At 38.7% G+C, this 23,689-nt stretch overlaps 1 protein-coding gene across 1 annotated transcript in view; it reads left to right on the top strand.

Annotated features, from left to right (window-relative positions):
* Nucleotides 1-23,689, top strand: part of RAPGEF5 (Rap guanine nucleotide exchange factor 5) — a 155,711-nt gene that overhangs the window by 13,362 nt on the left and 118,660 nt on the right. The window contains exons 2-6 of the mRNA XM_053955047.1: nucleotides 13,541-13,591; nucleotides 14,711-14,817; nucleotides 15,845-15,966; nucleotides 17,318-17,486; nucleotides 22,693-22,759. Of these exons, the coding sequence (XP_053811022.1) occupies nucleotides 13,541-13,591; nucleotides 14,711-14,817; nucleotides 15,845-15,966; nucleotides 17,318-17,486; nucleotides 22,693-22,759 (516 nt within the window). The remainder of the gene's footprint in view (nucleotides 1-13,540; nucleotides 13,592-14,710; nucleotides 14,818-15,844; nucleotides 15,967-17,317; nucleotides 17,487-22,692; nucleotides 22,760-23,689) is intronic.

The raw sequence follows: 23,689 nt of genomic DNA, 5'->3' as shown, positions 1-23,689 counted from the left end.
ACAGTGTGGGAAAGGATGGAGCAGTGAGCAAAGTGACCGGGGTGAGCATCAACTATTTTTTGAAGAAAGTGTATCTCGAAATGAAAGTCTCTTACAGTAAGTGGTGATTTGCCGTCAGTCTGCTCTAGGGCCAGAGTTTAACCCCTGGGTCGTGTGTCCTTGCTGCAGAATAAGCAATGGAGCTGGATGGGCTTTGGAGATTGTCATGGTGAAGAGGTTGGAAGAGTTTGAGCAGAAATTACCTACTTTGCCCAGGCTGCTTTGGTGAATTGATGAGCGTAAACCGAGTGTCCCAGCAGGTTGTTAGGATGTCACTGACATCTTGCTTTTTGTTAGTGTTCATGGAAACACAGATAGAACATCTCTGCTACTCTCTGACAGATCAGTCACTCTAGAGGTAACAATGCTATATAATAACTCTTTGGATAATTTTTCTTCCCTAATTTCAATCTAAATTATAATTTTCCATGTGCATATTGCTTGAACCAACTTTTCAAGACAGCAGTTCCTCATCTCTCCCACCTCCTGCTTTGCGTAGGTCACGAAACATTTGCTGACTTAAAATGATGTTTATTAGTGACTTTGAAAACTGAGTAGGCTGGTAACTAGGATACAGTGGGTAAGTGGAAGGAGGGTAGCAGCATATTGAAGTGATCAGTGTTGCAAGCATTGGCTGTGATGCAGAATATTGAAGAATAAGAGAGTTAATTCTCTTTGCCCCAGGCCTGAAAAAAATGTGGTCAGCCTTTGCCTCCTTTTATTCTCAGGGGACAAAGCACTCCCTCAAGGATCTTAGGATAAAGATTTAACATAGTGAGGCAGAAGAAGGTGGCTCAATTCTATGTTGCTGCTTTCCATGGGTACATAAAGGGGGACCCTGAAGGGTCCTGGACATTGGTGTGTGTGGCAGGGCAAGAAGGGTGCAGCTTCAAGTAGCACATGAAATGCATGAGCTGCTCCTTAGTCTGGTAACCAGAAGCTCCTCCAAGTGTGCTGTTCCTAGTGCTGGCTGCCGGGCCTGGCTGTCCTCAGGTGGTGGAAACGTGACCCTGTAACAAGGCAGTGATGTGTGAGTCCTTTCCTCTGATTGTACTCTGGCATCAGCAGACAGTTCTGCTGGCTCTGTGAGGTTGCTCTGTTCAGGATACACTCAGCTGTACTTTGGCTGTGAGTAATGCAGAGGCTATTCTGCTTTTCTTTTGTATGCCCCGTTCACACAACTGATAAGTAAGCTTCTGTTCACATTGTGTCCCTCTTACGTGTTCTAATGAGTATTTTTTTAAAAATAGTTACAGTGCTACTGCTGCTGTCTCCAGTGAGGGATGAGGTGTTCTCCTGGGTGGTTGTCTCAGATTCTGCAGGTGCAGGCTACCTCCTGTATATTTTGAAACAGCCTTGAAAAAATCATCCACAACTTTCAAGCCAAAAGACTTCTGCTTTAGAACAACAGTTCCTCTGGAGGAGTAATTTTCCTTTCAGCACCGGATGTACAGAGATCTCTTGAAATCTTAGAGTTCAACCTCTTTGTCAAAAGACACATCTTACACAGACACGTGTGTTCAGTTTCATAACATACAATTCACCTAAGATCCCTGCTCTGCTGTAATTCTGTGGATGTTTTTCCACTGCACACATGTTTTTCATGCTAATTTATGCTCTAGCAGTTTTTTTCTTTTGCATATGCTTTTGAATATAAGATTGCCTAAGATATAGATATCATATGGTGGGACTTCTGTTGGGATGGAAAACTACATAATAGTTGCAAGTGTAATTAAAGGTTAATTAATTCAGATAATGTAATCAGATGTAGAAAGTAGAAAAATCTTCTAATCCTTTGACTCTCAAATTGTGAGGTTTTTTTTTTCTGTTTATGGAGTAGTATCTTTATTTTGTAGAGACAAATGTGCCTTAAAAGTAATTTAAAGGCTTTGTAATGCATTACAAAAATGGAAAAAAAAAAGGATAGGAACTTTCTGCTTTAAATGCCAGGTCTAGTTTTGCTGGAGGGAAGTTATTCACATCATGAGGGACAAGAGACTGATTTGGGACAAATTGAAGCAAGATTTTTCTGTTTGTTTGTTTAGTTAGGCTGCCTAAAATAGTTTTTTTCACAGGTACTTTCTCCACAAAAGGTTTAGTGCAACACAGTTTAATATATTCTTTTTCTGTGAATTTGAGTGGGGTTATCATTTCAGAGGATGTTAATCTTGCCATAGTATCTTGTCAAATTTTGTGGCATTTTGTTTAAACTGACTTTGGCTGTACATCAGAACATAGTCTAAGCCTGAGGAGAGGTGCAGGGATCACTTCTGAAGGCCCATGCTGTCTTGAAAATAAATAACAAACACAGAGAGCCCTAATAGGACAGATTCTATTCATGGTATTTTCAAAAGTCTATTGTTGGACTAAGGTCCTGTCTTTCAAAACTGGAGGTCAAAAAGAGAAAATTCCCTGGTACCAGCTGGAAAATTTCAAGAGATAAAGAAAACCCTTCCCCATAGGGATCAAACTTCCTACAGCAGTAGGAAGAAGGTCTTATAGACTAAATTAAATTTAGAGTGACTAAATCTGCAGCAAGAAAATTCAAAATAATACAGCATAAACCTGATGTGACATATCCATGTGCTAATAATATCAAACGTGTGCAAACAATAATTTCTATGAATAAAGAATGAAAATAAATATATATATCAGGAGAAAGGTGGGTAATTAAATTTAAGGATAAAGAATATAATTAAGGAAATCTGTCTCATTAGGGTGAAAGTCTTGCCTCACTTGAAAGGCTGTGTTCCTTTCTTGAACCTGTTTCACAAAGGAAGTTCTTGTCCGAAGATGCCTGAACTGTATTTGTGACCTCGTGGGGGTGCTGAGCATATCTTTTACTTTCTTATGAGATTAATTTGTACAACATATGTAATTTGTATTATTTGGTTTTGATTTTATCACACTAAGTAAAATTTACATCTCTTAGCTACTTGACACTTGAGCAGTTTTACTGAGGCAAAAAGAAATATACAAATCTCGTCTGTGTCTTGCATATATATTGTCTGATTCTGTAACCTCTCAGTCTGGTGAAAGCTAAATTTACCTAAGCAGCTTTTATTGGTTGCTCATATATTCTAGACTCTTCATGGTCGAATCATATTCCATATCTAACACTGCTTTCCACATTGCTCTGTGTGCCAAGCAGTTGGGATTGAATGATGGGCATGCAGTGGTTTCTGCCACATTGAAAAATTCAGATATTTTTGAACTGCCCTGTTTCTCAGGTCCCTCCCCATCTCAGAGGTGACAAACATCCCTTTGGAGTGGTTTGCACTTGAGTTTTCATTTGTTCCTGCTTTAATGGCCAGACTAAAGATTTGCAAGGTGATCAGAATTAGTGGATCTCACTCTGCAGATGGTTTGAAGGTGCTGGTAGCCGACTTCCAAGTATTTCTGGGGCTTTGCCAAAAGCAGTTGAGGAGTACCTGATGTATTTTGCCAAAAAATTGCTTGTGTGATGATATAAGGGAAAGCTTTATTCTTTCTTTTCATATTGAGTGCTTTTTAGTTCTCTGTACAGAGGCCTTGACTGCTTCATGAAACTAAAGTAGTTACGCTTTAATAGTTTCTCCCTACAAAAAAGTAAATTACAGCTGTTCTTCTGGAAGTGGTTAAGAACTCCCACTCTCTGGTTCATAGTAGGTTGGCACTGGTTTGTGCCAAGAGCTACTGTCAGTGAAATGATTATTGTTCCCAAGAGGTCACGTAACGGAGCGCTGCCAATACAAACCACAGCACTGCAGAGCCTCAAACTGTTAAGGCTGTAATGCAAAATTCTTTAAGCAGAGCTTGTTCACCCACCCTCAAAGCTGTTCCTGCTCCCAGAAAACCTCAGAAACAAGAAAAGCAGAAGTTGGCAGTTTTACTCTAGATTTGTTGCACTTTAAATGTCCTGTAAGTATTTGAACTTAGAGTGGGGCTTCCCTGGGTATATGGAGGAGAGCTTGTGAGCTTCTAGTCCTTAGCTGGTAGCAGATTTTTATCTGTGGCTCTCAAAATGCTTCCAGAGTGTGCTCATGGTCATTGCCATTGCATGGGAAGGGAAATGCCTCACTGAACATTGCTACCACACCATATTCAGGAGTAAAACTGAGGTACACTGAACAGTCTGGTGCTTTTCCCAGTATGCCACTTGTGAAATCAGAAAATCAATTTCTCAGAAACAAAGAGGAAATAGTTTGAATGTCTTGTACCAGAAAGGAGTAACTGTGCTCTCCTAGTAGGAAGAAGGTTTGGGAAATTACTGAGTGACCCACCTTCTGGTGCAGGCAGTGGTAAAAGCAGGGCTCTCTGGGAGCAGGGACACTAAATTATACAGGCATTAAAAGCATACCTTAGTGCACTTATAAACCCAATCATGGACAATCTGTGTGCAGCCTATTAAAAGAAAATTTAAAGAAAGTTGCCAGAAAGACAGCCATTTTTCAAGCAGTAAACTGCAAATGCAGTTTACTGGGAGGTATTTTCATAAATCATAATCAGAGCACAGAATTTTAATTTCATCTTTTTATACTTGAAACATTAAAGATCCTTTAGTTATTGAAAGCTATAAAACTGTTTCTTTAATTATAAATTGCTTCTGAATGAATGAAGATTTTAATGGATTTTCTTATTCAATAATATATGCACTCTATATTGACATTTTTAGCCATTTGTCGTCATCGTTCACAGCTGATTTCCTGACTATTTGCTAATATTTGGGGTTTTGTTCCTGCATCTGCGTTCACTGAAATAGCTGCAGCAATCTTGGATATTTTTGCCCTTCTGCTGTTTGCTAGAATTCTTGTGGCGGAGGTGAGCGTTCTTGCAGCTGGGTTATGGGGGCAGTTCATCTGAAGGCTTCTGAGTCTGTGCTGGCAAAAGTCAAATACCCAACCATGCTGGTTTTGCCTGACACCAGAGAGGGAACATCTGAACTTACGCCTACGTGGTGGGTGGTTGGTAGTGACAGGCGAGATGAATCACTTAATTGATTGTTTGCTTTAAAATTTTTATTATATTTTACCTCTGAGAAATGTGGCTTGTTGAAGGTCAGGTTCTGGCACCACTAACTATTATCTGCAGTAATGTTGACAGCTGGGGTACCTCAGCAATTGAGACCTGCCACAGTGGGTAATGTGATGGGGAAAAGTTTTGGTGGAAGGCTAACATGAAAATCTGTGATTTTAGGATCCTCTTTTTAAATGCAGAATGCACCTAGAAATGTACTTCTGGTTGCCCTGAAGCTCCACAGACTTTTTCTCCCATGCCTGGTACTGCCAGTTGGACTAGCAGAATTAAATTGTCTGGGAGTGATGGAGCAGGAGACAATTACAGAAATATTTGGGTGTTAAGGGAACTCCAGGAGATTATTTGATCCAACCCCTACTCTGTGCAGGACAAAATTCAAATCCAGAGAAATGGTGCAGGATGCTGTTGGTAAAGTTACAAAAGTTCCAGGAAGAAGATTTTACAACCTGAGCATTTATTCTTGTGTTTGACACACAATTTCCTCATAAATTTCTTTTTGCTAATGCATGCTTGTAAGTCAGGCTTTCTGGCTTTCAGAATGCCTTTGCTAAGACGATGTGCTGTGCTGCTTTCTTTTTTTTTTTTTTTTTTCATTTGGAAATGTGTCATGAGAAGTTATTTTGTTGACAACACAAGAAACATGTCAACAGAGGTAGTTTGAAAAGCTTTTAAGTATGCAGACAATCTGCGTTTTTTTACTCCTGATCTCTCTTTTAACTGTTTTGTTGGTGTCTTCATTTAGATTTATCTGAAAATAAACAGTGACCTGTCACTGGGAACACCGTTTTAATTGTAGTCTGAAATATCCAGTGCACATTCTTCTGAAAGCTGCAAATAGTGTACTATCAAATTATAGTTTGCATCATTAGAAATAGTAGCTGCTACAAAAAAAATGTAGCAATCTCTAAATCCCCCCTACCCATCTTCTCTTATGTGCTGCCCTCCAGATCAAAACCAGACCAGATGCTGGTGGCCAGGGACACAAGGGTAGATGACAAAGACCATCTACTGTATTTATTAGGTGCTAAGTTTTAAAAAAAAATATTAAGTATGGCAATATTGTTAAATGTTTGTGGTGACAGTCTGTACAGTGCCTGTTTTTTTACTGGAAGAAAGGGAGGATACTGCTTTCCTGTGAAATGTTGCTGACAGCCAGGAAGAGTGAAATGCACTGGGAATTTTGTAAGATAACATTAGGAAATGTATGGCTGAACTGCCAAACGAGAGCACAAATGCTGCAATAAAGTTTAGTTAACGAAGGAACATGAATAGACAATTAAGTGTACTCTGCATATTTTAATGTTATATAAAGTGTGATAAAAAGCAGTTAAATTCTAATTATTTCTTTCCATATTTAATGAAATCTCACTGCAAACATTGTATTAGCATATGAGTTGTAATGTCCATTCTCTCTTTATAAGAAAGAGAAATCTTGCTTAAACTCTGTTTCTGTATTACAAACTATGCCCATGCAGTCTACAGTTGTAGATGACATGGGAATTGTGTTTTGCTTCAGCTGATGCATTTATCTGAACATGGAGTTGGAAGTGAAGCTGCCCCCCCATTGCTGACACCCTTGAATTTTGTATTGTCATTTTTTGCGAGCATAGTTAACTTCCTTTTTATGTTGACAGAGTGGTGTCTCTGCTCTGTCAACATAAAAAGGATTTATTAGATGTGCTTTATGCCATCATTCCTTGGATAGTTTTAATATAGCATAAACAAATGCTTCCTCTGAGCACAGCTGTCCCTCCCTGCCTCCCTCCTTGTCCCACAGCCCTCGCCTGTGCCCCTGCTGCTCGCCTTGCTGGGGATTATGTTTGTGTGGCTCCCCAGTGACCCCACTGAGGGAAACCATCTCTGTTGAAATGAATCTCTATTTAATGAGCCGATTCAAAGCCGTTGGCCCTTTGGCTTCATTCAGGACGTGGCTTCATGGACACGCGTGGAAGCACAAAGGAGAAGAGCGGCGGTAATGGGAAGCTGAAGCAGGAGGTGTAAAGAGGACATGACCTGTTTGTCAGCAGCAGTATTTCAGGATACTTAATCCGATCATGGAACTCATCATTAGCAGGAGGGTGGCTGTCTCCTTTCTTTAGTAACATGAAGTTCCTAACCAAGGTATCCCCTTCTGCGGGCTCACCACTTCTCCCTTTCTATCAATCCGGGTGACGGTCAGGGTGCTACAGCTTTATTTGAGGCACAGGATACAGATGGAGGAGCCTGTGTTGGTGCCTTCCTGAAGCTGGATTTATCCTGGGCTTTTCCCTATGGTAGGACTGAGGAAGAGGGTGGAGAGAAACCAGCCAGCCCTGCCATATTGTCTTCTATGATATTCTTTTCTTTAATTAGCTTCTTTTAGTCATAGAAAAGGGCATTGAGAATAAATTTTGCTCTTGCACACTAAATTACAGTCCTTGCTAGGCTCCAGAGACTTTGAAAGTAGATGGTTTATGCCAGATTAAGTAAAAATTAGTTTTGTTTGAAGCACAAACCCATTCAGCCATATTTAGTTTGCTAGGTACTGGAAAATAAAGAAATGCTTCTAAATGCATAGCTTTCCTAACTGTCACTGACTCAGAAATAAGTCTTTAAACATAAAGAGCGCTGCTTGTCTTTATAAAGATTGTCCATTTTCTTCTCACATCTCTTTCTGTTTCGGAGGAAGTGAGAACGAACCACGGGTTGTGGGTTTCCCCTTCGTGAAATAAGTTATAAGTTCTTTTTATACAGAAAACAGATGACAATACCTCCTTGGTTTTCTTTCATTAATGACTCATTTGGGTTTCTCCAGAGAGCTTTTCAGGCTCATTTGGGAACCCTAAATTGCAAGCTCTGCTGAATACAGATTTCTTTTTACAGCTTTTTGACCTTTTTATGCTACACCTAAGTGTATGAAGTTTAAGATGATCAGGAGAAGATCTTTCCTTTATAAAAAAGATCCTTTATAAAGGGTTTTATATTTAATCTTAAATAAATATTAATGCAGAGAACTGTCACATTGGTTATTCTTCATTACCCGTGAATTCTGACAGTGGGTTTCAAGTGGAGCAGTGGGGGAAGGTTGTTTGTTACAAATATTATTGGCAGAAAGTCAGGCATATCTATGATTTCATATGAATGATATCTGCTGAAAGTCAGCTAGCTTCCCAACCAACTCTACTTGCTGTGCCTTAGCAACAAGAATAAATCTGTTGCCACATGGAAACGGATTGGGATTCATGACAACACTCCCTATATCCAGCCACCTTCAAAGAACAGTAACGTTTCCTCTACTAAACACAACACCCGTGTCTTACTTCTGCTTAAAACAACTGTCATTTAGACAGTAGCAGGTGATGTCAAATGCAAAAAATTCGAAGCTGGCAAAGTGATAAGTCATATTGTTCGGTAATTTTTTGCTCCCTTCCCCCACTTCTTGTCTGGCACGAGTAAGCACTGGGAATAAATGGGCATTTACTCCTGCAGAAATTACTGCCTTCTTGTGTTGCAGGTTGAGGAGGGTGTGCCAGGCAGGTACAGCCCAGCTTTGTTTCAGGATTTGTGTTCAGATCAGGGCTAGAGTGGAAACTCTCTCATTATTGTAGCTGCTTGCTTTTAGCAACTCCAGCAAATCTTTTTGATAAAAAACCCCTATGGGTTTTTATCAGTGGTAACAGTTGCAGTGGTTTCTGTTGCTCTTATGGCATTATCATTGTCATGGTTCAAAACAAGAGAACAAAATCTGGTTGAGACACAAATAATTACTTTTTGATTTGTACGTGGAGTGGAACAAAAGCCTGAGGGAAATTAAGTGAATACTTCTGGTGGATTTTTTAATTTTTTCCTGAGCCACTGTATTCTTAGAGCTGAATGATCATTGGAGAGAAAAGTACAAGCAGATGATTGTTTTTGAGAGTGAATTTGTATTCACCTTTATTTGTGATCCTTTTCCATACGCTCTCATGGTTGGAATGTGGAAAGTTTCCAGCATGAGTACTTGTGAAAATGTATTTTAGGTTTGGATGCTTAAATTCTTTCTGGATGTGTGTCTGAATATATAATTTCTTTTGTGATCACATTATCCAATTTAGGATTCAGGTGTTGAGTAGTTACAGAAATCCCCCTGTCAGGAAATAGAAATGATCTCATTACCAGGTAATCTGTGCTACACCATGTGCATTTCAAAATTAGATGATTTTTTTGTTCAGGCTATTTATATTTAGGGAATAACAACACTGAAGCATTTGCTTAATTTTAAGTATATTGAGTAATCCAGTTTGAAATGCACAAGTGTTATACTAAATTCTTTAGGGACATAGTGACCGTGCCCTGAAACTATGAACAATTGGTTTGTTATATTTGTACATAATAAAAATGTTTCTAGAACTACCCAGCAGCGTGGAGTTGATCATGGGTATGTTTGTAAATTAAGCTCTGATCAAACAGACAAATATTGATGAGGGTGTTGTAAACTGAAAGCAGGTAAAGTTTGATCACACATTACAAATTCCAAAGCACAGAATATTATGCTCATATTTTAGAAACACAATCAGTGAAAAACGTATATGTTTGAAAAATCTAGAGTGGAAGCTTGAACAATTTACTGGGGAAGAAAAGCCATGATTCTGCCTTTCCTCATTTCTCTTAATTTCAAAATAAATCCCACTTTAGAAGATTTAGTAAAAGGAATAATCCTGACTAAAAATGAAATTCTTCCTTCCCGTGTTTGTCTTTTTTTTTTGCTAACTGCGCATGAGTATCAGATGCTCTTAGAAGAAAGGCAAAACATTTCTGTTCCATATTTGAAATTATTATTTCCCTACAATTTCTATAGCCTCTTTTGAGGTGTTACATTATGACTTCTAGTGTAGACAGGTTGCTGGCTGCTACCACTGCACTAAATCCCAGCTGAGGAAAGCACTTGAACTGGAGCTGAAAGCACTCTTACTTTGTTTCTTTCTGAGCATGCTGGTGATTAAATTGCTAGCAGATGTACAGAGCCTTGCTGATGCTACTGTGACTGCAGTGCTGGCAATGGCAGAAATACCAGCAGTTGTTGGAACAGCTTGGGCAGGAGGCAAAGCACAAGCAACTAGTAGGCAAGTCATTCTCCCAAGCTGAGATGTGGCCAAAGCAAAATCCCAGGTCTAAAAATGAGGATAAAATTCAAATGTATCTCCGAAAGATATGACTAAATCCATGCTCTACAGTACCATTAGCCCTTGAACAGAACATTAATCAAGTTGCAGTAAATGCACAGGGAGTTGCTGTAGTGGACCCAGTTCAATACTCTCCCAAGGAAGGAACTAAGTCAGCATCTTAAAATAAGATACAGCTTGTTCTTTCCAGTGGAGCCATTAGTATACTTTGTTGTGGAGGAATTTCTTTCCAAACCTCTAAAAAATCAGTTTGTGATGATATATTAAATATTGTCATCAATATCTTCGCTTAACTTTAAGTAACGTCAGAAATTTTCAACTTGTTTTAAAAATAACTGTACAGTTGAAGCAATACTAATTTAAAATTAGGTATAGACTTTGCATAGTAGGATTAGTCATTAAATTAGCCTCTGTTTCTAAAACTCTACGTGGCATATTTAATTCTTTGGTTTATAGTTTTATAAGCTGATCATATAGATTATAGATAAATATTTCCTCCTGGTTGTTTCAATTAATTTCTGTTCACTTTATTTTAATCATCCCATTATTTTAATGTCATTACTCCTGGTGATTTTAGTGATTTTAAATACCACAGTAAATTCCTTTATCATGTTTCCCAATTTTAGACTAAATTTTCTGTGGTGTATTCAGATTTGATACCAGCAGTCCTATTCCAAAACCTTCTCCTGTCCCAGCTGTCCTTTCCTGTCAAATGCAAGTTGTGTCCCCAAGCTAGGACAGTGCCATTCCTGTGCCATGTTCGTAGTTCAGACTCTGGATCATCCAGCCCACAGGACTTCTCCCTGCCTATTTCTTCCTGCATCCCCAGCAGGGAAGATGAAGCTGCTTATGCACACCTACTCATGTGTGATGGGACAGCCCTTCTGGAGGGCACCCAGTGCTCTGGATCTCCTGCACACATACGGTCTTCTGTCCCACCACACGTGCTGCCACAGCCCTGTCCTCTCCCTGACATGGGGCTTGGCAAAGCTTCTCCTCAAGCTGGTGAAGAGGTACGTGGGGATGCCAGGGTGGCAGTAGCTAGAAAGCAGCACTTGGCGTGGGCATCAGTAACTGTTCCAAGGTAGTTTTCATGAGAGATGAGCTGTTTGCTTGATGACTAATTAATTTGCTTTAAAAGCAGATTTTGGCTCATTCTCAGAGTGATTTGCAAATGTATTTTCTATCGGTACATGTATCAAAATAATTTTGGGGGAGCAAACCACAGCCATCACTGGTGATCAAACACAGCCATCAAACCATTGACACACTCTTTGAGTGTGTCCACTTCCTTATCCGCTGAGTAGTCCATCCATCAAATCCATGTCTCTCCATTTTAGTGACAAGGATATGCTTGGGATAGTATGAAACGTTTTGCACAAGTCCAGGTAGATTATCTCAGTCTCTCTTCTTTTATCCATCACCACTGCAACCCTGTTGTAGAAGGCAACCAAATTTGTCCTTTTTGCTGAGCTTCATCTTACGCTGTCATGTAAGTGCACACTGCAGTACCAGTATTCTCCCTGGGTGACCCTCCTTGTCCTCTGTAAGCACCAGCCTGGGAAAGGAGCAGGGAGCAGAGCAGGGAAATCAGTGTATAAACTTTGACTGCAGTGAGTGAGGCTTGTGGAATGAAAGACTTGGACAGAAACCAAGAGAGGTGGTGGTATGTAGGGCTGCTGCAGAGCCGAGGTGTTAATGACATGCCGGCTAGGAAGAGTAAGTGGGATCTGAGGCAGTGCTGTGCTCTTACAGCATCTTTGTTGGGCACAGGAGAGGGAAATTAGGCTTATATGTTACAGTATTTCCATACGGAGGTGCTGTAATGCATGGAACTACACTAAGCCTTGTGATGAGCGTGGAAGGGTAAACAGCGATAGATGCTTCTGTGGTTCCTCGTCCTTTCCCTTTCTAAAAATACAGGAACAAGAGTACAGGGAGGAAAAAGCAGCTGGTGTTACTGAAATATGGATTCTGTAATTCTTACAGGGTGTGAACGATGGGGTTTTTTTATGATTGAAATATACCAAGTGAGAATTGGATCCTTCTCAAAGCAAGGAATTAATTATGCTGCTTAGAAGTTGGAATAATGTGAGGGAGCACCACGTGATCTTCCTGTTGTAGTGCCAGTGCACCTCTACAATCTGCAGTCTTCTTTTCCACTTCCAGGCTTATTTTAGGCAGTGTTTATTTGTGTCTTGTGTGGCTTGTAGTAAGATAGAAGTTGCAAGTAAGCATCAGTATAGACAATATCTTGTCTTTTAATAGATAAAGATATGGAAGGATCATGATGAGTAGGAGTGGGTTAACCAGATTCTTGTGGTGATATTTATCCTGTGTGCCTTTCAGAGCACTGGTTCACTGTGAATTTTATAATTTTAAATCTCAGTCTTTATTGATCAGTGGTAAGATTTTGACATTTTCATTTCCCTGCTGTGAAGACTTATTTTTGACTTTCCTTTCTGTCTCCTCAAATATGAATCCTCTCTAATTTCATTAAGTGATCAGTTATTTTCATGTAACATAAAGTAGAGCACAGAAAATTAGTCTTTTCTTTGTGCCGTACTGCATAATTGCATTATGTCTCTTGTATCTCTCCTTTGTAAGGTAAATAGCCACAGTCTTTTCTGTCTTTTCTCATATTAAAATTTATCCAAATCCTTTATTATTCCTACTACTATTATTGTCTGAATCCCCTCTAACATTGGAGCATTCATTTCTTGAGATGCTGTTACCAGTGCAACGTGGCACTGCAGAGATAACGCTGATCCACATTAGTTATCTCCTCACTGGTCACCATTTTATTCACCATTTATCCTAATTTCTTTTAATTGCAGTTAAGAATTTCATTTAGAAGAGTGGTCTTCTTTGAGAAGGGTTCTGTGACCCTGAGGTGTCTTTACTGAATTGATAAAGTTTGCTTTTAAAGTATGTGTAATTCCATTTTCTCCCTCTAGTACATACTGATTTCAATGTTCAGCTCATCATGATATTGTCTTTTCATCCAGTATTTTTTAGGCTTATCTTGAGATTCTTCACTGTCATTTTTGATGTTTCCTGACACAATAATTGTATGTTATCTCTAAGCTTTGCCATCTCATTGTTCATATTTTTTTCCAGATCAAGAATAAATGAAATAGAAAACACAGAATTGAGTTTACCAAACCTTTTTCCTGATGTGAAACAATTATTATTTTGAGACATATGTTAGACTATTCAGATGATTTGATAAATTCTTTTTATGTAGATTTCAATAGCTAAAAGACTAGATTGCAGCTACTTTTTTTTTTTTTTTCCATGCAAAAACCATAATAAAACTAACAGTCTCCCAAATTATCTTACAGACCCTGTCCAGAAGAATTTCAAATCCCTATTTGGAAACTCCTTCAAATAAGGTACTTGTGAACTTTCTTTTTAATTCTATTTCATCAAATAAAATGCGAGGAATGCTTCTGCTTCAGTTCAACCTCTTATTCATAGCTTTGAAGGTACTTGTGAATGTGACCTGCAGTTAAATCCAGTCAAGAAGTTATCATTTTGTGTGTGTGTTTTATAAATCACATCCTGCTATTACTGAATTTGCAAACTGAATTGTTGTTAATTCCAATGTGCACTTGCTTCCCAGTCACTTAAATGATTGCCACTGTCTAGCTTATTTTCACAGTATTTTGAGAACTCTGGTTTGCATGTCTCAAGATTTTGCTCCCTCAGGACTCTTCTATATGCCTTAAAAAAATCCTAAGCATAGGAAGCAAACAAACAAAAAGGTGAAACCAAATAGAATCAAGTTAGTTCTTTGTGTCACTTGGTGTGTTTTGCTGAGACAGTGGGGAAACAGCACAATAGAAGCCCAAGGTAAATTCTTCAATAAGGAGTAGTACAGAGAGTCTGGATGGAACATGGTTTATGGAAGACTGAGCTGGGTTCTGTTTTGGCAGACACATTTGCAGTCTTGAGGTGCAGGGCAGAAATCAGGTGTGGGGAAATCAGAGGTGTGTCCATTCTGAAAGACCACATCCTCCTGGCAATGAATGGATGAACTGATCTACAGCTATCATAGGAAACCTCTAAAGGTTTTGAACAAAAAGACTACGAAATAGTCTTTCAGTGTGTATTAAGCTTGAAATAAATTATTTAGCTCAAATACATAGGAAATTATATATATTTTAAACTGTATCTGTGTGATTTTGCAATGGTTCATGTGTCTCTGCTTTGCTAGAATAACACATTTTCATTTAAATTGTCTTTTGTTCAAAGGTAAAGCTGATGGATAGTTAAACCTCTCCTTTTCTAGAGCAGCAAATCAAAAATCAGCCCAGCTCGTGGGGCACCTACAACCCATGATACAACTGGCAGAAGCTGGGGTGCATTTCCTATGAGACTGGGTGCTTGCTTGTCATTTACCTGTGAAGAAGGCATTGCTCAAAGGGAGGGAGCAGACAGTGGCAAGAAAATTTACTACAGCAGGAATAAATCCCTGTTTGTCACAGTTTTCAATTTCTCTTTTCATTCAGATTTATGGAGAAAGTTCTTCCTGTGCTGGGAGAGCTCTCAGGAATATTTTTACTCTACAAGCTTCTGACCTGATTAAAGACCGTGTGTACCTTACTGGCATTTGCAGGTAAATAAAAATAATTTGTTTTAATTAGCTGTAAGAGTTTTATTTGCATTTATCTATGCTCTGATTTGACAAAATCAGATTCTGACAAATTCGGTGTACGTCACTAAGAATTAAAAATATTTTCTTAAAAAAATTCTTTAAAGTCTCATGTACCTTAATATCTTTTCTTACATTACAATGTCAGTTGTCAGAAAGCAGCAGTCGCCCGATTGTATATACATTAATTCAATTGCTTATGGTTTTCATATACAATAGTGTTTGTCAGTTATTTTGTTGAAAAGAAAGAGTATTCATTTCAGCCATGGTTTGGAGTTATAAAAGAGCTTAATTGGATTCCAAGATTTAGTGACACAGTGATTTCTGCATGTAATTTATGGAATATTTCTGTAATGAAGTGATTTTCCATTTGTGTTGCATTGTAGCATAAATGCTTCCTCCTGTTTTCAATTACACCAAAATGTGCAGCTCTGTATTATGGCACCATTCATTCACACCTGCATTTAAGAAAAATCCACTACTATTATCATTTAAATATATAATTTATATTTACGAATAATATGAAAGATTTACGAATAATATGAAAGATTAAGTACATCCTAGAGCAGTACTTAAAGGTCTTACACATATTGTTTAGCTGTACTGATTATGCCATGCTTGGAAAGGAGATAAAAGGCTGAGGCTAAAAGCTGGATTTTATTTATCTCTTATGCATCTTTGGATGACCTGTATGCAGCACAAATTGATAAATTGCTACGTGTTACAAAGTATGCTATGCAAATCAGGTATGTAAGGGAACTTGCTTATCTAACATAAGTTCCCTCACAGTAGCTGGAGGTATCCTCTGAGGCTTGCCAATGTAATTTCTTCCCTTGAAATGAATAGGTTTACAAAAATTAGGAATTGAGACAAAGAGTTTTCTCTGCTGAACAAAAGGCTGACTTTTGACAGCTTTAAAAATAGCTCTTTATTATAAAAGAATGTTTTAACATTACTGTAGTTTAAGAAGTGATGTTTTGCTTATTTTCAGGAGAAGTTGTGTTGGATCAGAGCTCGTAGACTGGCTTTTGGAGCAGTGCCCTTTTGTCAAGTGCAGATCTACAGCAGTTGGAGTGTGGCAGCTCCTCCTGGATATGGGCATTATATTGTCAGGTCAGTCCTGCCACTACTTGCAGTGTGAGGAAGGCTAGCTATCCCTTTCTCCTGCATAGGACAAAAGCCATGGTTTTGATCAGAGGAGGGGAAGGAAAAAAGCACAGATTGATCCAATTTTCTTGCCAGTTCTTTTTTCTACTATCTTTCTGAGAGGCTCACTTATGTGACCTTTCATTTCATAAATACCAAAGATCAATCCCTTGTTTTTGGCAATTTCATTCCTTTTTTCATTCCTGTAATTGACTATTATCAAGTTGCAGACAGAGTGCATGTCTTTTCCAGCCTTTTTTTTTTTTTTCCCTCAAGCTATTTTAGGTTTCTCACAAGACAGCAGCTGTTTAGTGGCTGCAGATCATGGCTTTACCAGACAACTTCTGTAGCTATTAATGATTTTCTTTTCCTCTCTGTTTTCTATATTTTTTAATTACAATGGGTTGAGAGAGGATCCAACTCCTTGAGACGGTGGTGAGGCCAGGTTCTACCGTGCTGTCTCCAACTCACCCACCAAGCTGAGGGATTTGGTCCAACTAATGTGGTTGGTGATAATTACACTGGTAACTAGTTTCTGGATAGATGATGGAATTTACTTAGAGGCTGGGACTACTTAGGTGGCTCAACTCAGGTCATACCCCTCCCTGGGGTCTGTGCTAGACACTTAACCTCCTGTGAAAAGGTGAGAAGTTATGGAAGATTTCTACATATGTACATTGAAAGTGTACTTTAAGGTTTTCTTCAGCTAAACTGACAGCATGGCTGGTCATGCAGCCTCAGCAAGGGCTAAATTACTTGTTGCAGGTGCTTGTGCTTTTGGCTTTGGACTCTGTCCTTTTTTCCCCATTAAATCTCTTTTTTTTTTTTTTTTCAGGGAAGACAACTAATACATCTTCTTATTCAGGTCTAGTCTGCAATTCCAGTAGCCCTGAATTCCAAGAGAAGCTGGAATAATGATGGGCTCCATCCCCATTACTGAACTTTGTTTACTAGTGCCTGACCATTAGTGAAATCAGTTTAGAAACCAGTGGAAACTGAGACTCAGAAATCTAACAAAAAAAGAGGAAGGATTTTATTCCCTAAACCTGAACAGCTTCCAAAACTGATTAAACACTCATCAGTCTTAATGGTTGAATTTCAAGATCCTGGAGATCTTTAAATTGGGGTTTTGGGGTTTTCCTGTTTGGATGCACTGAATTAAACTGAGAGGTCAGGATTGTTTCTGTGCTGAGTATTCAATCCTTTTGTCTTGTGTGATGGTATAACTCAGCATTAAGATTGAGTGTAATATAGAATGTGGGCGGAATCTTTACATGCTGAAAGTTTAAAGAGTATTTAATATTATTTTTTCTTACAGTGGACAGGCAACTCTATTTTCAAGACAGTCACGTTTTCTACCAGTTCTCAGCGGATGAATGTACCTACCTTTTCTGTGAATTTGAGAAAGAGGAAGCATGGAAGAATGGAGTAAAGCTCCTACTTCAACTACTGCCACTGTCTCCTCCCAGGATTGACATGTGCACTATGTAAGTATGCATATACAGCTGTCTGCAACTTCTACTGACTACTTTACAGGCGTCTGGCCTTATAATGACAGTTTGCCCCCAAACCACCTTGCAAATGAGACAGCTTTCTTTTGGGGGTTGAAAAATCTTGCAGATATGTGCTTTTCATCTGAGAAACTCAGTATGGGTAGGAAAATGGAGGCCCCTGACTAGGGAGTTTGGACATACAACAGTTTTTAGGGACTAGCTTGCTGTCTCTAGCTTGCTCTGTTACCTGGGCATGTGATTTTTTTTGGTCTCCTCTTACATTTGGAGGCTTGGCATGAATTTGGCAGCAGGGATGCTCTGGTGGTGATTGACTAGCATATCAGATGCCCTTGTGATGTGTCAGGATCAGCTTTCAGATGGATTGACAAGATGGGTGAAATGTGGTACCTTCAGTCATTTGATTTTAATTTTCTACTGTATGTTTGCCAGAGCTCTGTAAACTCACATTATTATTCACTTTTTAGAATATGCCTTTTAAAAGTTTTGCTTTCTATATGTCTCCCCCTTCACTTGACTATTAAATGTTACCATACTTACTCTCTGCTCATATGTCTGCACTCTAAGGTTGCCTGTTTAGAGTGGCTAGAAGGAAAACATAGTTACTTGTTCCACAGTGAGAGGCCAAAATAGAGGAGAAAGGTGTTAGTGAGAGCTCTGGAGACTCATGACTATTTATGTTTTAGTAAATCTGCAGGAGTTGGCCTGAACTGACAAAGTGAGTTAAATTCTTTCATTGTCCCTAGCATGATGATCCTCAAACCCAATAATTTGGATAACTATTACTCTGGCAGTACTAGAATTTATTGTCTTTGATGCCAAAGACAAAACTTTTTTCTATGGGTACTTTCCTTCTCTACATGTTAGCTTTTAAAAATGCTCATTCTTGAAGATGAATGCCCAGTAGAAATATTTCAAAGGAGCACAAAGTCCAAAGACCCTGTAAGCTGTCTCAAGCCCAGATTCTTAAATTCAGACATGCTGAGCTGGTAGGAAAAAAGACTCAGTAATTTCTCTACACGGTTAAAGGCATAAACTTGATTCCCTTCCCTATTGCTGACTGCCCTCACCAATCAAATATTGGCAGTTCTGGAGTGGAACTTCTCTTCAAAATGCATTTATTTGATCAGCTTGAGTGAGTGTAGGCAAGTGACAAAACCCCAAGCTGGCTAGAGCAGTAGGACTGAATATGATCTTCTAAGCAGCTGACTCACATGGGAGAAAACCTTTGACTATTTTTGCAAATTGAAATTCTTGTCTTCCAGACAACTCTGGCGCTAAACAGTTTGTCTGTCCCTTAAATATCAGGGCATTTTGATCTTGACTTTAGTGGGAATTGAGATTTTTCTCATCACTGTAAATGAGACCACTTTTCATGGTTTGTGTCTACTTGTTCAAAGGACTTGAATCAAAAAGACAGAACAGATAGGTCATATTGATGTGTTATATGAAGAATGCTGGGTAGGAAAATGGATTGAAGGCTTTTTAGGTACAAGTTTACAGTCTGCTTTGCAGTTTTATCATTTCAGTGCGACTGTCATTTCCAGTGGAAGATGATCCCTGTCACATGAATTGAACAATTATTCATTAATGTACATTTCCAGCTCCTTCCTGCTCACATTATTCAAATTTGAATTGAAGATGGATTCCTTTTGGGAATATTGTCACTGAAAAATTGTTTTCTGGAGCTTTTACCTGTCAGATTGTGAGGGTGCTTTTTGAAAAAGTATATATTGTAGGAATTGAATTTTAAATAATGGTATACACTTAAGGGATTGTGATATTAAAGCAGAAGGAGGCTTTTCCATGTTCAAAATTCTTCATGCTTGATGCAAATAATAAAATACTAAAACACACTCAGAAAGGGAAGAGGTGTGATGAGATGTTTGTTAAAGTTGTCTGACCTGGTTAAATAAAGCCATATACTCCTTTTCATGAAGAAAGAGAGCAATTCTAAAAAACTTTCCATGCAGGGTTTGTCTTTTCTTGAATATATAAGCTGTTTTGCATACCATTAGAAGCATAGGATTTTTTAATAATGTCATATTTGTACTAATTTTTCTGTCTTAGCTTTTCTCACAATCTATATTGACTGCATTAACTCTATAGGGATAGAGAAATTCTTACTTCATTAATTAGTTTCCCTGCTTTTGATGAGATCAGAAGCAGCTGCCTGCTTGTGCACCAGAAGGGAACATTGGATATCTCCTGGTGGTTCCAGGGGCCAGATGACCTCTGCAGCTGTGGGTAGCAGCCTGGACTGCATCAGTGGGTCTCTGGAGTACCATGGTTCTGCTCTCCTAGAAGGAGTCTGTAGACCTGAGTAGGCAGTAGCAGCTCTGGGGACTTCCTTCAGCAGCTATTCTGGAAACCCTGTTAAACAAACATAGCTCAGATTTGACTTGCTGTACAGATTTTTGATGGATCTGTATTTGTTCCTGGTCAGTCTTAGTGGTGTTACCAAATTATTGTAGAAAACTCTACAATGAAAATACTGTTCTGAAGTCTGAGATGTGCTTATGATTCCTGAATAAATGCTCCCCATTGGACTTGGCAGAAATTCCTTACATTCAACATAACATTGGTGGGATTCACCATGGAAAATAAGTCAGGACATAGCAGATTTTCAGCAGCTCATGCTAATCTGAAGGCTAATGTTGTGTGTATTCCACAGGATTCAGACCCTATAAATGTTGTCAAATTAGATGGGACAAATGAAGAGGCTTCTTGGGGTCGTTAAACACCCAGTGTTAATCACAGTTATTCTACTTGAGTAGAAAACAAGTGAATATTGCAATAGCCTGGGAACAAAAAATCTGAATTGAAAGCTTTGCCATGGGCTCCCTTACAACCTTGAGCAATCACTTGGGCTCTTATTCAATGCCTCCTGAATTCTTTTCCAGTTACTGCAATGGTATTGTATCAGGTGTTTAATCCTTGTGTGCTTCTATTTCCTTCTTTGTAAATGGAAGTGTTTTTAACAATTCCCAGAACCACTGGTAGATGCAGGGAACATTTCAAAAATGCAGTCAGTAGCTGGGACTGTTGAAATGTATCCCATAATACTTTTAAAAATTATTGGAAGGTATGTTAGCAGAGATTTTTTTTTCTTAATCTTGCATTGCTTTTTATTTTCAGAAGCATTATATTCTCTGTCTTCTGTCCTGAAACAATTTCCATTTTATTGATATCAGAAAAATAACCATTCTTAGAAGTAATTTGGTTTTCATGCAAATAGCCAGGATGGGATATTGATTTAGTTACTGCCTTATGGAGTTCCTGGAAAGCTTTTGCTGAACACAAACAGCTCTCAAGTATTGGATGGAAACTGACTTGTCTGCTTGCAGATCTAGGACAAGCACCTCTGCATCTCACTCTGCTTAGCAGACTGAGCCCACAGATCACTGAACTGTATAAGCACTAATTTGCCTGGGCTTGGTAGCTCCTGTTTGGTACCAAACTCACTAGGTCCTAGCTGTCCACTTTTGAAAAAAATTAGGGTGATAACTGTTGCTTTTGTCCATTGGCCTAGGTGTCAAAATATACCCTTCCTCTCTGATTCTGAAGAGCTGATTCTAATTTTTAGTGTTTTCGTTGTTTCAGAAGTATTTGATGATCATATGCAGATGAATAGTGGGAGTATTTTTAAATAGAAAATGAAGTGATAAAGGCCCAAGAAGGAACTAGCTATGCTATGTGCTGTTCTGGGTTTATAGATTACGTCTGTGGCTGTGTCTACTGAGCTGCTATCTTCTGCCTCCAATTTAGAAGAATCAGGACCTGGCTTGGTTCTGAGAGATCAGAAGAGAACAGATGTGTAGAGAGACTTCTAAAAAGTTCAGTTATTTTAATCTCATTCCAAATTATGAAGAGAAAACCTGAATAAATCAGTCTTAGTAAATGAAAATGCATTCATTGATTTCTTTTGGACCATTTATAACACTCAAAATGTTAAATCACGTTTTCTTTGAATAGGAAAGGCAGTTGTGAAAATAACTGTGATTTTAATCTGAATTACCATTTTGATCTGAATTTGCTTGCCCCAGGATGAATGCATGTGTCGTTCTGTGCTTTCTGACCTTAATTTTTTAATCAGGGAATGAAATTTTTGGACATGGGATGTAAGAACCTCAATATACCAGCTGCATATTCCAGATGTCTTGCCAGCTCTCTCCCTAAGGACATCAAGGCATATAAGCAATTAAATAATTTAGTCAAAGACAGAAGCTTCTGCTAATACCTAGGATTTATGTTTATTTCAGCAGCTGCAGTTTTGTGTATCTGTTCAGCTTGCTGGCATGCTTCTTGAATACCATGAAAAGTAAAGATCTCAAGGGCATTTTCTTTTACTTCTTCCTGTAGTTAGAACCCTATCATATTGGTATAATGCTTCTGATGGTCCATAAAGCTTCTGAAAAGCTTACAGATGTTTTAGTGATGGGAATTAGACTGTTTTAAAGAAAAACACAGTCTTATCCTGTCATATACTGTGCACTTTTGTGTGGCTATTTCCACATGGGCCAGGCTTCTGGGGCGGTTTCTAGGAGGACTCTGCCTTTACTGCCTCACTTTTGAAAAGACACATTAAGTCTCTTTCTTGCAAGTTACTGTCAAGACATCCTAATATTGTTCTTAGCTGTTGCTTTAGTTTGGTTATTTATGGCTTCTTAAACATATTATTTTTTCACTTTCACTTATTTTTTCTGAATATTGAATTTCATGTTTGACAAAATCATTTTGATGTTGTCTGTTTTCATCTACATTAAGTTGTTCCATAGGTGCTGCTCCACACCTTAGCAAAGCTGGGTGGTAGGCAGATAGAAAACTCTTTGTTCCATTCATATATGTTTTAGCAAAACAAAAGATACAGTCAAATAAGCAACTCTACTCTAAAGGGTCCTGCATTCTTCAGTTCTTCATCATATTTTTATAGCTGAAGAATTCTCTCACTGCTTCATGTTGGTCGGATCAAAAGAGTTCTTGACAGCAAGGGACAAAGGGTGTACTGTGTCGTTACCGACATGATTAATTATTGTCATGCTGCAGTCCTCATTTTGATGTGGAATCTCAAAGGCCCTTTTACATTAGTGCCTGTGGCTACACAGTTCCTTACTTTCCAGGAATCAAAAGATGTTGAAACAGAATGAAAGAAATAATAAAATCTTATTTTTATTTTTTTAAGGCCTGATCAAAAAATAGAAGATACAGCAGAAACCAATGCTGAAATTCTTGCTCGTCTCACTTCTGCGGTAAGGTCATTGCATCAAAGTTTGAACTGATAATGTTTGAAATATTGTCATGTTTTGGATCCTTTCAAATTACAGAGTCTAGCTGAACAGATGTTTGTATATGAAGACTGTTTTTTTAGTCTCTGGAAGGGGAGAGCTTTACTGAGGTCTTAGTGTACAATTCCAAAGCTATTAAAATCAACCCAAGCAAGGACTGCAGCAGCCTGCTCTTGTACTAGATGCTATTCATGGCCCAGAAGATACCATCTTGGAGGATTAAGGTGACTTTTGTGTGATGTGCTTTACACTCAGACCCTCTTGGCCAAGTGTACATCAATGGGAGACAAAAGTCTTCAGCAGCCCTTTGGTAGATTATCATAAACTTCTGATAACACCCACCTTGGAAATCTGAGCTTCCCAACTACGTTTAGCCTCAGTAAATTTCATCATAATAAACAATAGCTTCTTCTGTCTGTGCTAGAGTGTGGTGCATCTTGTTTATCTTGTGAGATCACTGTTCTAAGAAGAAGACAGACAGGACTTAAGAAAGTTAAGCTAGACTGACTCAATTTGATGTAATCTGTATGATAGCACAGAGTGCACCCTCAGAAAATTAGCAAGCAGTGCAACACTGGGAGGAATGGTTGGTCTGTTCCATACCATCCCTGGAGGTATTTCAAAGATGTGTGGATGTGGCACTTGGGGACATGGTTTAGTGAGGACTTGGCAGTGCTGGGTTAACAGCTGTATTTGATGATCTTACAGGTCTTTTCCAACCAAAATAATTCTATGATTCTATGGTTGTGCTGCCACTTAGAGGGACTTTGACAGTGTGGAGAGATGGGCCAACAGGAATCTCAGGAAAGTCAACAAAGGGCAATGCAATATCCTGCATCTGGGAGAAATAACCTCATGATTCTATACAGGCTGGGTGTTGACTGAAAAGCAGCT

This window comes from Vidua chalybeata, chromosome 1 (assembly GCF_026979565.1).
Source record: "Vidua chalybeata isolate OUT-0048 chromosome 1, bVidCha1 merged haplotype, whole genome shotgun sequence".
Taxonomy (NCBI): domain Eukaryota; kingdom Metazoa; phylum Chordata; class Aves; order Passeriformes; family Viduidae; genus Vidua; species Vidua chalybeata.
Note: the sequence above shows the minus strand (reverse complement) of the source record. Positions and strands in the feature narration are given on the sequence as shown.